Here is a 12,266-nt window from a genome sequence, read left to right on the forward strand (position 1 = left end):
GGCATCCCTGGGCCCTGCACTGTCAGGGCTCTGTCTGCATGACGTAGTCTTCCTGCCCCATGTCACTGCTCCTCCAGGGCCAGCAGGGCCTCAGGATGGCTGCTGCTGTTGTGGTCCCAGGGCAAGGATGGCAGTGCCCCAGCTTTCAAGGCTCCACCTGGGGAGGATGAGCTTACCTTTGTTAAAGAAGTCACAGTCATATGCTGAAAGAGAGAGAACAGAGACTTCTTGAGAAGCCTGGAACAGATGCGCAGGGCCAAAGCCCCATCCCAGCTCTCTCTCCTTCCCCAAGGGCTGGACCTGGCCTGTCTCCCAAACTCCAAGATTCAGACATGGTCATTAGATCCAGATGTCTTAAGGTGTAGGAAATACAATGGCTCCCTCTCTGTGCCCCTAACACAAAGCTCAAAGCCTGGCCCAGAGTAGGCATTCGGCATGTACCAAATGAATGAATGAATGAATGAATGCTGGGACAGAAGGGTATGTTTTGTGTGACCTCAAAGGGCAAGAACTGAACCAAGGAACGGAAGCTCCAATCGGAAATGTTGTGGAAGGTCCTGGAGGAATGCAAGCACAAGATAGAAGTCAGTCTTTCAACAGCCTTGAGTAGGAAGGGACCCAGGGCCTCCAGAATCCAAGCCTTTTTCAGGCCCCTGGGTGCAGTCTCCATCAGGTTTTGATAAGCTCCTCCAAGTATGTGCTCCATACGCCCCCTAGTGGCACAGAGCAGCACCACAGCTTGTTCCCCTGGCACGTAGGCCATGGATTCCTTAGTCCATTGGGATAAGCTGGGGACTTTGCAGGGGGCACCTGAAGCCAGGAGCAAGACCATGAGAAGCCAGCTGACCCAGCAGATCTGGGACAAAGGCTGAGAAGGAGTCTCCCTCACTCACAGGCATGGTCTGAAGACAGCCACCATCTCCACCCCACACCCCCAAGCCCCATGATGAACACTATTCCTTTGCATTTGGCATTGCCCTCTGGAAAGAGCACCAGGAATCAGTAGACTGACCCACCATGTGGCTATGGGTAAGTATGTGCTTTTCCTCACTTGTGGACTCAGAAGATTGAACTCGAAAATTAAAAGATCTCCAAGTATCTGGTTTCAAGTGTGTACCAGGTTAATGGGAGGTCTCCCAGAGAAGTCGTCAAGAGCCAGCTCTCTAGAGACCCGCAAACCTGGATTGAAATCCCATCTCTCTCACTCATCAGCTGTGCATACCGAGACAAGTTTCTCAACCTCTCTGAAATTTAGTGCCCTCCTCTGTAGGACGGGGACTACCACTAGTATCTGCCCCATAGACTTGTGAGGCCTGTACTGGGGTAAGGCAGGTGCTCACCTCAGGTGCAAAATTTACGGGGACCTCAAAAATCTCAGTAATCAGGATATGTAATATTTTAATACAATTTTTTAATTGCAAAATTAATGCAAAATATCCATGATGAACAAAATATCAAAATTTTAAAATAGACAAGATCAGTGACAGCACCTTGCTGAGCCATACTGGAGCCTAAGGCAAAAGGAAAAATCAATAATATTGAGACTGTCACTACTTAAAATTGTGATATTTTGTTTTTCAGAGATGTTTTTGCATTAGTTTTGATTTTTTTTTTAATACTGCCTTAAAATATTCCCTTTTTTGGTACCCCCTTAAATCTTGTGCTCCAGGAACTGGCCTCACTTGCTTCACCCTAGGCCTGAATGTTAAGTGAGTTAATGCACAGAAGGCACAGGGCCTGGCACACAGTGGATTCTCAGTAAACGTGTGTTCCCTCCTCCTTATTGAAGGATTTTTATGAGAGAAGTAGAAGGAGAAGCAGACTGCATGAGGACCCAAGGCTTCTGTGATGGAAGAGGCTCACGGTAAAATGGGCAAAGATAAAGGAAGCCAAAGGCAGATTCTGCTCCATCTTCCTCCTGAGGTCATCCTGCCTGGAGCTCTCATGCCAGCACCCATGTCCCCCACGAAAAATGACAGCAGCCTCGGCTCTAGCACAAGCACTGTGCCAAGTGCTTTACCTGCATTTTCTCATGTAAATCTCACAGTTCCCTGCAAGGAAGGTACAGTTCTCTTAACCCTCAATTACTAGTCAGAGTATAAGGAACATGCCCCAGGTCACCTTGCTTAGTGGAACTGGAGTCTGAACCCAGACAGTGTGGCCCCAGCACCTGTATAATAACCACTGCACCCCAAAGTGAGGCGTCTTGCACCAGCAAGATCTTTGGTATGCAGAAACAAATAATAATCAATTAATTAATCATTTAAATTTCTATGAATTTTATTTCATCTTTTAAATATTTACTTTTGTATCTGTTTTGTGACATACATTTACACTACTAATAGTACATATATATGTACATGCATCTATGTGTATGTGTGTATGTGTGTGTGTATATATATATATGCATGTATATGTGCTCAAAATGTTTTTACTTGATAGGAGTGTGCAACCAAAAGCATTTGCAGACCACCAGTGCTCCAGAAAAACTGCTATCTTGTGGTGCCTCTGACGGGCCCCATGAGTCTCACCTGACAAAGGGCTTTCACATTCACTATCTCGTTTGACCCTTACAATAAACCTGGTGGGACAGGTCTATTCCTATTTTTCAGATGAGAAAATGGAGCCCCAGAGAGGTTGGGGGACTTGTTTGAGGTCACACAGCTTGCAAATATCAGCTCTGGGTTTGGAACCCAGGGTTCCTGACTCCTCTGGTAAAGTGTTTAAGAGCATGGGTTTGCAGCCAGACCATCTGCAATGGAGATGAGCCCTGGCTCCTCCACCAACCTGTGTGACCTTGAGTGTGTTACTTAATCTCTCTCTTTCTAGCCCATTTCTCCAACTGTAAAACAGGAATAAACAGTCCTACTTCACAGGGTAGTTGTAAGAATTCAATGAATGATAAGCACAAGCCAGAGTGATGGGACCCCACAGGCCTGCCCACAGAAGGGGCCCCACTCTCCCCCTCGGATGACTGGTCTGGACACTCACGGCAAAGGCGCGGGGTCCTCCAATCGACGGCCACCCCGTGCTGGCAGCACTGGTGGGCATAGGCAGACACGCTGGCACAGAAGCACTGACAGTCACCGCCCCGGCTGCACCCACAGGTGTCTGTCAGGCAGTTTGAGTAAAACCAAGTGACATCGACCTAGAGGAGGTCAGAAGTCAGATGTCAGAGGACAGACCCTGAATGTTAGCCCTTCAGAGTCTGGGCTGATGCCACTCAGCCTCAGGGAGCAGCATAAACGTGACAGGACCACAGGATGGGGCGAGCTGCCCATGTAGGGTGAGGGCAGAAAGGCAGGCAGCTGAGAGGGAAACATTAACTCCATGACCCAGGTAGACCCTGCTTTTGAGAACTAAGCTTTCTCCTTCCCCGGGCCTAGGCTATTGGATCCAGGGGCTTAGGGTGTGGCTGAGAAACAGACGTGGGGTGTGAACCCCCAGCCAGGGCCAGAGACAGCCAAAGCCCATCTGACGGCAGCCTTCGAGGCCCTGGAGGGGGCCATGCACAGCTGAGCACCAGCTCTCCTCTGTCTCCACTGAGGGCTGATGCCACAGCATGAGGGGTCTGTGTTCACCATTCAGAAGAACTTCCTGACTGGGAGGAAGAGCCAGATCGAGATGGGCTTGAAAAGGGCACAGAAGCTGTTTGACTGTGTCTGTCCCAGGGAAACAGGGCAGACTCATCTGAGCAGACCAGAGGCAAGGGAATGGCAGAGGTGAATCTTTCCTCTGGACCTGAGGTGTCTCTCCAAGGCATGGAGGGTCTGAGAGCAGAAGGGATTCCAGGGAGGTGGGAAGGGGGCCCAGGAGCAGCCAAGCCTGGAGTCCACTCACCACAGGGTGGCAGGTCTCAAACACCTCGCTGAGCAGGATGCTGCACTCCTTTTTGGCAAAGGGTTCTCGGAGAGGATTCAGGACACACGTGTCTCGGGGGTCGAGGGTGTCTGGGCACTGAGGGGGCAAAGGCAGCGCTGTTGATCTCCCTACCCCTCAAATGCCTGTTGCCTGATGTGGTGGACAGACTCTTAGAGTGGCTCCCTTGATCCCAGCCTCCTGTGTTCATATCCTTGTATAATCCCCTGCCCTTGAATGTGGGAGGGACCAAACTGACAAGTCGACAAAAGACAGCAAAGGTGACACACGGATGTGGTTATGTGCCAGTGACTGCATTATCATGTTACGTAAGAGTGCAGAGCCCATCTGGCTGGAGTCTCTCCCTTGCTGGCTGTGAATGGCACGTGGCAGAAATGGTGGGTGGTCTCTAGGAGCTGAGGGTTGTCCTGGGCCAAAAGCTCGCAAAAAATCTGAAGCTCTCAGTTCTATGACTACAAGGAATGGCTGTCAACACCACATGAGTGGTCAGAGAAGCAGATCCCTCTCCAGTCGAAGCTTCAGATGAGAGCCCAGCCCTGGCTGACACCTTGGCTGCAGCCTGTGATACTGTATGCAGAGAACCGAATCAAGCTGTGCCCTGACTCCTGACCCACAGAAACTGTGAGATAATACACGTGTGTGGTTGGATACTGCTAAGTCTGCAGTTACGGTGTTACACAGCCACAGAAAACTAATACAGATTTCCCTGATGTCTGCTGAACCTCCTCCCCCGGCCTACACTGTCACTAGAGCCCCCCAGGGTATGCCCAAGGGGATTATTGAGAGAGAAATGACAGTGAGGGGTGAGAGGAGGGAAGCAATAAAGGTTAGTCACCCACTAAGCTTCTCTAAAATGGAATGGGTTAGAGCATACTTCTCTGAGGCTGTGAGAACAGCCTTGCCCCACCTCAGGATTACATTTAGCTCCAGGCCATGACTAACTGCTCCCCTGACACCAGTCTACATAGGCTTATTTCCACCTACTCCCTAACAGAGAACTAGGAACCTAAGATCACTCAGTCCAAGAAAGGCAAATATGTAACACTCATATCACCACTCTCTAATGCAGCACCCATGGCAGACATAACTAATCACTCGCAGTTCTTCCAGCTGAGCCTGACACAAGTGTTGGTATTTCTCAACACAGCTGCCCAGGCAGCCTCATCTGACTGATCAGATTTGTCACATGAAGTGAAATCTATACACTATCCCTCTCCCAGCCCCTTCACTTCACAGAGGACCACAGAGAAGATGGGACTTACTCAAGGTCACCCAGCAAGTCACTGGATGATCTAACACAAGAACCCCAAATAATAAAACAAACAAACAAAAGAAAAACAAAATAAAATAATCTTTTAAATAAAAGAATAAGAACCCAGGTCTCCTGCTGTCAGCTCAGTGATGTTTCCCCCCATCGCTCACAGCTTGGCAGCCTCAGACATCTCCCAAACCTCAGAGACATCCCCCATCATTTCTGCCTCTGCTAATATTGTCCTCCCTCTCTCTGATACATTCCTCCATCCAAATATGGTCTATCTTTTAAGTACCACACTAGTGCCACCACCTTCAGGAAGCCTTCTCTAATTGCCTCAACCCATGTGGGTCTCTCTTGGTCTCTCCTGTGTGCCAGACCTATCGCCAGGCACCGGGGGCACAGAGATGGGTAAGATGGTAATGCTTCAACAAGACTCATCTTCCCTACTAGGTGGTCATCTCTCCTAGGACAGAGACTTTGTCTCCTTCCCAGCCTCAGCCCTCCTACCAGGGCTTGGTCCGGGGTCTGATGTGTGAGATGGGATGGTGCATGTCCTCAGGCCACAGGACAGAGTCCAGGGCTGAGGATGCTGGGTCAGAAGCTGAGAGAGAGGTTGCAGGAGCAGCCTTGCACCAATGTCCCTCTCCCCTGACCTGTGGCCAGTTTCTCTCAGTGTGACCAGGGTCCATTCGGGTGAGAGGAGTGAGCCAGCTTGGAGAGGTTTTACCTCAACTGTAGCCCAACTGCCACCAAACTCCTGGGGGTTAGTTAACTCTAACTTCTCTGGGGTCCTCATCTCATTGATGGTCTTTAAGTCAAAGTTCCCACAGAGTCCTGCCAGCTGGCCCTGAAAGAAGAGAGAATGGTCAGTTTCAGGCATTCCAAGCGTGAGCCACAGGCAGAGGGGTCGCCATGAGCCTAGGAGTCTGTCGTGGGCCCAGAAGCAACTACTGGGGTCATGGTGTGCAGAGAGAGAAGAGTCAGAGGAGAAGGGGCCCAGAGTCGGGTGGGCAGATAGGACAGCAGGCATGATGTTCCTGGCTGTTTGGCGAGGGTACAGCTCATGCAAGGACACCCAGTGGGTTGGCTTGGCTCTAGGAAGGAGCACAGGGCCCGTGAGGGTCACTGATCACGTGACTACCTGCCACTGCGGCCCCGCCTGAACGTGCACCGTGGTTCTCTGGTCCCATAAGAGGGTGATGTGTTCCCGTGGGAAATGCACCAGCGTGAAAAACCCTGCTCGCCACGTGTGGACCTCCTGCTTCTCATCCAGGAAGCTCTCCGGACTCTAGGGGGACAGAGGTGGCCATTCCTGAGGCCAGAGTGTCCCCCAACACCTGGGTCAGCTGGGCCTGGCTATAAGTCACTGCCCGGCCCCAGGAGTTCACCAATTCCTCTGCCTCCCTCATGCCCTGACATTGACCTCTGGGCTCCTGGCCGTGGCCAAGGAATTCAATCTGGGCTGCGGACTCAGTGGCTCCAAGAGAAAGTGCTGTGGTAAGGAAACCAGTCCTTAGCCCTCTTCTGCCCCCTATTAACCGGCAAATTGTCCATACAACCTTCACCTGCACCAGGCCTTACGGGATTTCCTGAGTCGTCATCGAAGATGATGAGTGAGTTCCCAACGTTGATGGAAATAAATTTCCTGCAGATGATGCCAGAGCTGTAGCAGTTTACATTTTCTACAATCACAGAGAAGCTGAAATCGGATGTGCTCTGAGGAGAAATAAGTTAGTGCAATAAACCAGGGAGAGAAGAGATTCTGCTGAGAGGCATGGGGTAGAGGGACACAGACTCTGAAATAGTTTTCAACCCACTTCTACTTCATATGAGCTGTGACTCTGGGCAACTTACTTCAGTTCTCTGAAGCTCAGTTTTGTTTTGGGTGCCTGGTGCAGTGTTTAGCATGTAGGGACTCTCCAAAAAGTATCTGATGAATGAATGAATGAATGAATGAACATATAATAGGGATGACTGGTGTTGACAGGGGTGTAGGAGAAGGGGCACTGTCTTACACACACTGATGATGCTAATGTAAGCCTTTTTGGAGGGCAATTTGCAGGCACTGGACAACATTCTAAACGTATAACTTTTATAGCAATTCTGCTTCTAAGCGTCTAGAGACACATCCACACAAGTATTCATTGAGCATTTAAATATTGACAACAACCAAAATGCCCATCAATGGCGAATAACAAACTAGAGTACATCTTTTCTGTGGAATTCTACAAAAAGAAGAAGAAAAATTTACTGACTATATGAGATAATGTCCAAAATACACTATTAAGTGATAAAAGCAAATTGCGGGATTCTATTCATAGAAACTAAACAAAATGTGTGTGTGTGTGTGTGTGTGTGTCTGTCTGTCTGTCTTATGGAAAATGATCTTGCAGGATTCACACCTAGCTGTTATGAGTGCTTATTCAGCAGGGAGTAGGAACAGAAGAGATGTGAAGAGGAATATTTGTTTTTAATATATGCTTCTATATTGTTTCACATGTTAGTGAAGAGCATGCAAAACCTTTGAAATTTAAAAAATAAAACAAGGTCTATAATCTTTGTCTTGTGGAGTTATTGAAATTATGTGAAAGACCCCAGCACAGTGCCTGCCCCAGAGACAGGACTTATTCCATGAAAGGTTTGTCATTATTATTATTATTATTACTGTTACTTTTATTATCATATAATGAGATGGACAGGCCCTTAGCAAAACCAAGGTCCCTGAATGTGTCTGAGGCACTCTCCCACCCGCCCTGTTGGTACCCTTTTCTCCTTCTGGAGGGGATCCTGCCTGCACACCAACTCTCCAGTCAGATTTCTTGGTTCCAACCTGACCCCAATTCTGTCCCTGACTAGTTGTGTGACCTCGGGTGAGATACCACCTTCCCTAAGCCCAAGTTGCTCCAGCTATAACATGGGCTCAATAAACTCTGTCTTGCTGTAAGAGTTAAGTGAAATAATGCTTTAAAATGGCTTGGTAGACCACCAGGGATATAATAAAAGCCCAGAAAGCATTTGCGTTTACTATTACAGACAGAAAAACCATTGGCACCCAAGGGGGCAAGGTTATAATGGTGAGTGGACAGGCAGTAGGGTATTTATGACTGGTGGGCTCTGTCCAGCCCCAATCTTGCTCCTTAGCACTTCCTTGAGTCTCTAAATTGCCACACACCAGGGCTTAGATCCTCCCACCCACCTAATTACGTACCAGCTGCTCTGGGTCCCTGTAGAGCCAGCTGGTACACACCCAGGCACTCACCTTGACCAGGTGCACTTTGCATGCTCCCACGAAGTCAAATGGGAGCCCATCAAACGTGCGGTAATGGCGGTCGCCGTAAGCGGTGCAGGTGGAGGCACAGGGGTAGAGGGCGCACTGGAACGAGCCGCGCTGGCACACACTGAAACACACATGCCCAGACCCCTGACAGGGCATGCCCTGCCCCCACCCTGAATATCCAAGATGCAGCCACTGCCCATTGAGCGCCCACTGTGTGTCCCTGGGCCGGAGGTCAACAAACATCACTGACCTCCAACATATGCCCAAAGGGTGGCAGGGTGGGTCCCCATTTTATGTAGGATACACTGGGGCTCAGAGAGGTTAAGCCAACAAATAACAGAGCCAAGACTGAATCCAGATCTATCTGACTCCAACGTCCACACTCTCTTTACCACTCCAATTGTTCATTCATTCACTCATTCATTCAACAAGTAATAAGCGTCTACCATATCCCAGGCATTATTCTAGGAGTTTCAGATACATCAGTGAACAAAACAGCAAAACACCTCTGCCCTTGTGAAGCTTATATTCTAGAGGAGGAAGCTACACATTAAATAATAAGTAAGCATGAGTAGGTAATAGAGTGGGTAAGAAGGTGATGAGTGCTATGGGGGGGAAGAAGCAAGATAAAGGGGATTGGGAATGTGTGGGGGGGTGGGTTGTAATTTTAAATAAGGTGGACAGAGGAACATGTGAGCAGAGACTTAATGGAGGTGAGAAAATTAAGTATATGGACATCTGGAAGAAGAGCATCCTGGGCAGAGGGTACAGCCTTTGTAAAGGTCCTGAAGAACCTCAGGAAGACAACACAGCTAGAATGGAGAGTGTGGGAGGAGAGGAGGAATTCAGGGAGGTAACAGAGGTCCAGATCCCATAGGTCCATGAAGGCCATTGTAAGAATGGTAGGAGTGAGACCAGGAGTGTTTGGAGGATTTAATCACGGGAATAACAGGATGATTTATGTTCCACTCTGGCTGCTGTGCTGAGCCTAAGCTGGAGGGTGGAAGCAGGAAGATCAATTGAGAGGTTTTTCTGCAACTCAGGAAAGAGATGATGGTGGCTCAGAGCAGGGTAACAGCGGTGCAGGAATGAGATCCAGATTCTGGATCTATTTTGAACGTAGAACCAAAAGGATTTTCAGACAGCTTGGATGAAGGTAGTAAGAGAGAGAACTCAAGGATGATTCCAGGTGTTCTGGCCTGAGCAACTGGAAAAATGAAGTCTTCCTCCACCCGGATGGGAAAGGCTGAGTGAGAAGCAGGTCTGAGGGGGAAGATCAGGTGTTCGGTTTTGGGTGTGCTGGTGTTTGACATGTCCATTAGACACACATGTGGTGATGTCAAGTGGGTAGTTGGATGTGTGAGTCTGGAGTTCAGGAGTAAGGTTTGGACTATGGGTAGAAATTTGGGAGTCAGCTGCCTATGGATAGGCCTTATCACCATGAGACTGGGTGAGTTGACCAACAGAATGAGTATAAATACAGAAGAGGTCCCTTGGGGCACTCAGTATTAAGAATTTGGAGAAGAGGAAGAATCAACAAAAGAACTGGAGAAGGAGCAGCAAGAGAGGCAGGAGGAAAATCAAGAGGGTGGGGAATCCCAGAGTCACAGGAAGAAAGGTATGACGGCAGAGAATGATAACAAATGACTGACTGTGTCAAATGCTGCTAATAGGTCTAGGAAGATGAGGACCAAGTGATAAACACTGGATATAACATCATGGAGATTATCAGTGACCTTGGTAGGGATAGTTTTCGTGGAATGGAAGGGAGAAGGGGAGAAGAGGAATTGAAAGCAGCAAATACAGACAACTGTTTTGAGAAGTTCTGCAATAAAAAGGGAGCAGAGAGATGGAGCACACACTCATTAATGTGAGATGAATCCCGAAGTCTAGGAGACCTTCCTCAGCCTACAAGAGACAGAAGGGTTCAGGGGAGCTGAGTGGCTGGGAAGGGCTCGTACAGAACACACCCGTCTCCGAAACACCAGACCAGGAATCAATACACCAAGCCTGACCTGAAGTTACTTTACACAGGGTCTTGTGCCCAGCCAGACCCCTTGGACAGTCACTGGAATGTGATGTGGGGCTAAGAAGGAACAGGTTCCACTGGGTGGGGACCTCCACTGGAATGAGCTGGCCAGACCTCTTTGAGGGGTCCTCGTCCTGTTTCCTTCCCCTCTTCATCCTAGCCCAACTAGTCTAGCTGATGTGCTTTGGTCATTTTCCAGAGAGTTGTAGGAGCCAGGGCTCAGGGGTCCCTGATGTGTCCCCTGACCCCCTGGGGTAGTGGCAGGACCACCTCGATCCTGCAGACACATCAGGGCTGGAGGAGCACTTGGACACTCAGAGCCCTGGAAAGCCCAGGCCGGGCCCTCTGCAGGAGCGCAAGGGCACAGGGGGAATGTCAGGGAGGCTCCACATGCCTCCGTGTGCCAGGAACACAGAGGACATCTGGCAAAGGAGGCCACAACAGAAGCCGCCCAGCCTGGAAGGCATGGGTTGAAAGGCCTCATTAGCTGTTGGGGTAGTTATAAGGCCTTTGCGGGGGTGGGGGGAGTCATCGGCGAACCTCAAGATTTAGGTGATAACAAGGTGGGAGAGATGCTCAGCTCTCCCAGAAGCAGAGGACAGGTGGAGAGTGGGAAAACAAGTTATTTAAAAAAGAATCACCATAGACACTTCCAGGAGCCAAGCCTTTGGAAAGTGAATTAACATGAGTTAGGCACAGCAGCAGTGGAAGGCTGCGAGGATATTTAGGAGGTTGAGTCTCTACCCACTTCTATCCCCTGCTGCTTGGCCCAGGGCAGGCTCTACAGAACTGGCCCCAGTCCTGTTTTCACAGAATTCAATCCAGGTACACACACTCTCACGTATGTATACTTATATTAACAGATATACAGTGTGCAAATATATTCACATATAAACTCACTCTCACATATAAGCATGTACATATTCATAGGAAATCACAAATGCACATTTTACATATTGTTCACTTACATGTAAATACAAATATGCACACCCAGCGCATGCACATATTCACACACTTTGCACATATATGTCCCCACATACTAAATGGATGGAGATGCACACAAATGTATATAAATATAGCTGTATACATACACAAATTCATAACTATGTATCCACTAACATATTCAGGATTATGAATGCCCATCTTTTCATATACATGCATGTGCATATACACTCACATATGCAGTCTATGCATTTTGGACACGTGCCCACACTTGCACATCCATATACATATGCAAACACATCCTCATGATTACAAATACACATCTACACACATTCATAAACATGTTTGATCAAACTCACATTCATGTAAATACTCACAAAAACACTCCCCAAAATTCTATGTGTACACTTGTATATATACACAAACCCCTACATAGCACAGAAACACACAACATGAATATGAACATGGTTGAAGGGGGGATGCTAGATTGTACTCATGATCATGCATCCCATATCCATCCTCACCCCCAGCAAAAAGCAGAGCCTGGATGGGGCCCTCACTTACCAGGAATGGCAGGGAGACATGACCTGGTCCCCAGGGAAGTACTCCTTCCCCTTCCAAGTGCATGGGCACTCCTCTGGCAGGAAACAGGCATCCCCGTGTCTGAGCAGGCTATAAGGACACAGCAAGCAGGTGGTCAGGAGAGCACCCTTCCCATCTCTGTCACCTGTGGAGGACCCTGTATCCACATGGATGCCCTGGAGTGGCTCTCAGCATTTACCCTGGAAGACAGTGACCATGTACCCACCACCATCCTGCTGCTACCCAGTGGGGTTCAGAGGTACCTTGGTAACTGGAAAAACCAGAGACAGACTTGGCCCAGC

The 12,266-nt window shown here is 48.8% G+C and overlaps 1 protein-coding gene across 1 annotated transcript in view; it reads right to left on the reverse strand.

The window, feature by feature from the left end:
* Window positions 1–12,266, reverse strand: part of OTOG (otogelin) — an 86,766-nt gene that overhangs the window by 35,006 nt on the left and 39,494 nt on the right. Inside the window, exons 21-28 of the mRNA XM_057553254.1 lie at window positions 11,947–12,054; window positions 8,394–8,532; window positions 6,716–6,850; window positions 6,276–6,422; window positions 5,862–5,981; window positions 3,841–3,957; window positions 2,992–3,148; window positions 177–203 (exon numbers count right to left, since the gene is read on the reverse strand). Coding sequence (XP_057409237.1) covers window positions 177–203; window positions 2,992–3,148; window positions 3,841–3,957; window positions 5,862–5,981; window positions 6,276–6,422; window positions 6,716–6,850; window positions 8,394–8,532; window positions 11,947–12,054 — 950 coding nt within the window. The remainder of the gene's footprint in view (window positions 1–176; window positions 204–2,991; window positions 3,149–3,840; window positions 3,958–5,861; window positions 5,982–6,275; window positions 6,423–6,715; window positions 6,851–8,393; window positions 8,533–11,946; window positions 12,055–12,266) is intronic.

Source organism: Balaenoptera acutorostrata, chromosome 9 (genome assembly GCF_949987535.1).
Source record: "Balaenoptera acutorostrata chromosome 9, mBalAcu1.1, whole genome shotgun sequence".
NCBI classification, from domain to species: domain Eukaryota; kingdom Metazoa; phylum Chordata; class Mammalia; order Artiodactyla; family Balaenopteridae; genus Balaenoptera; species Balaenoptera acutorostrata.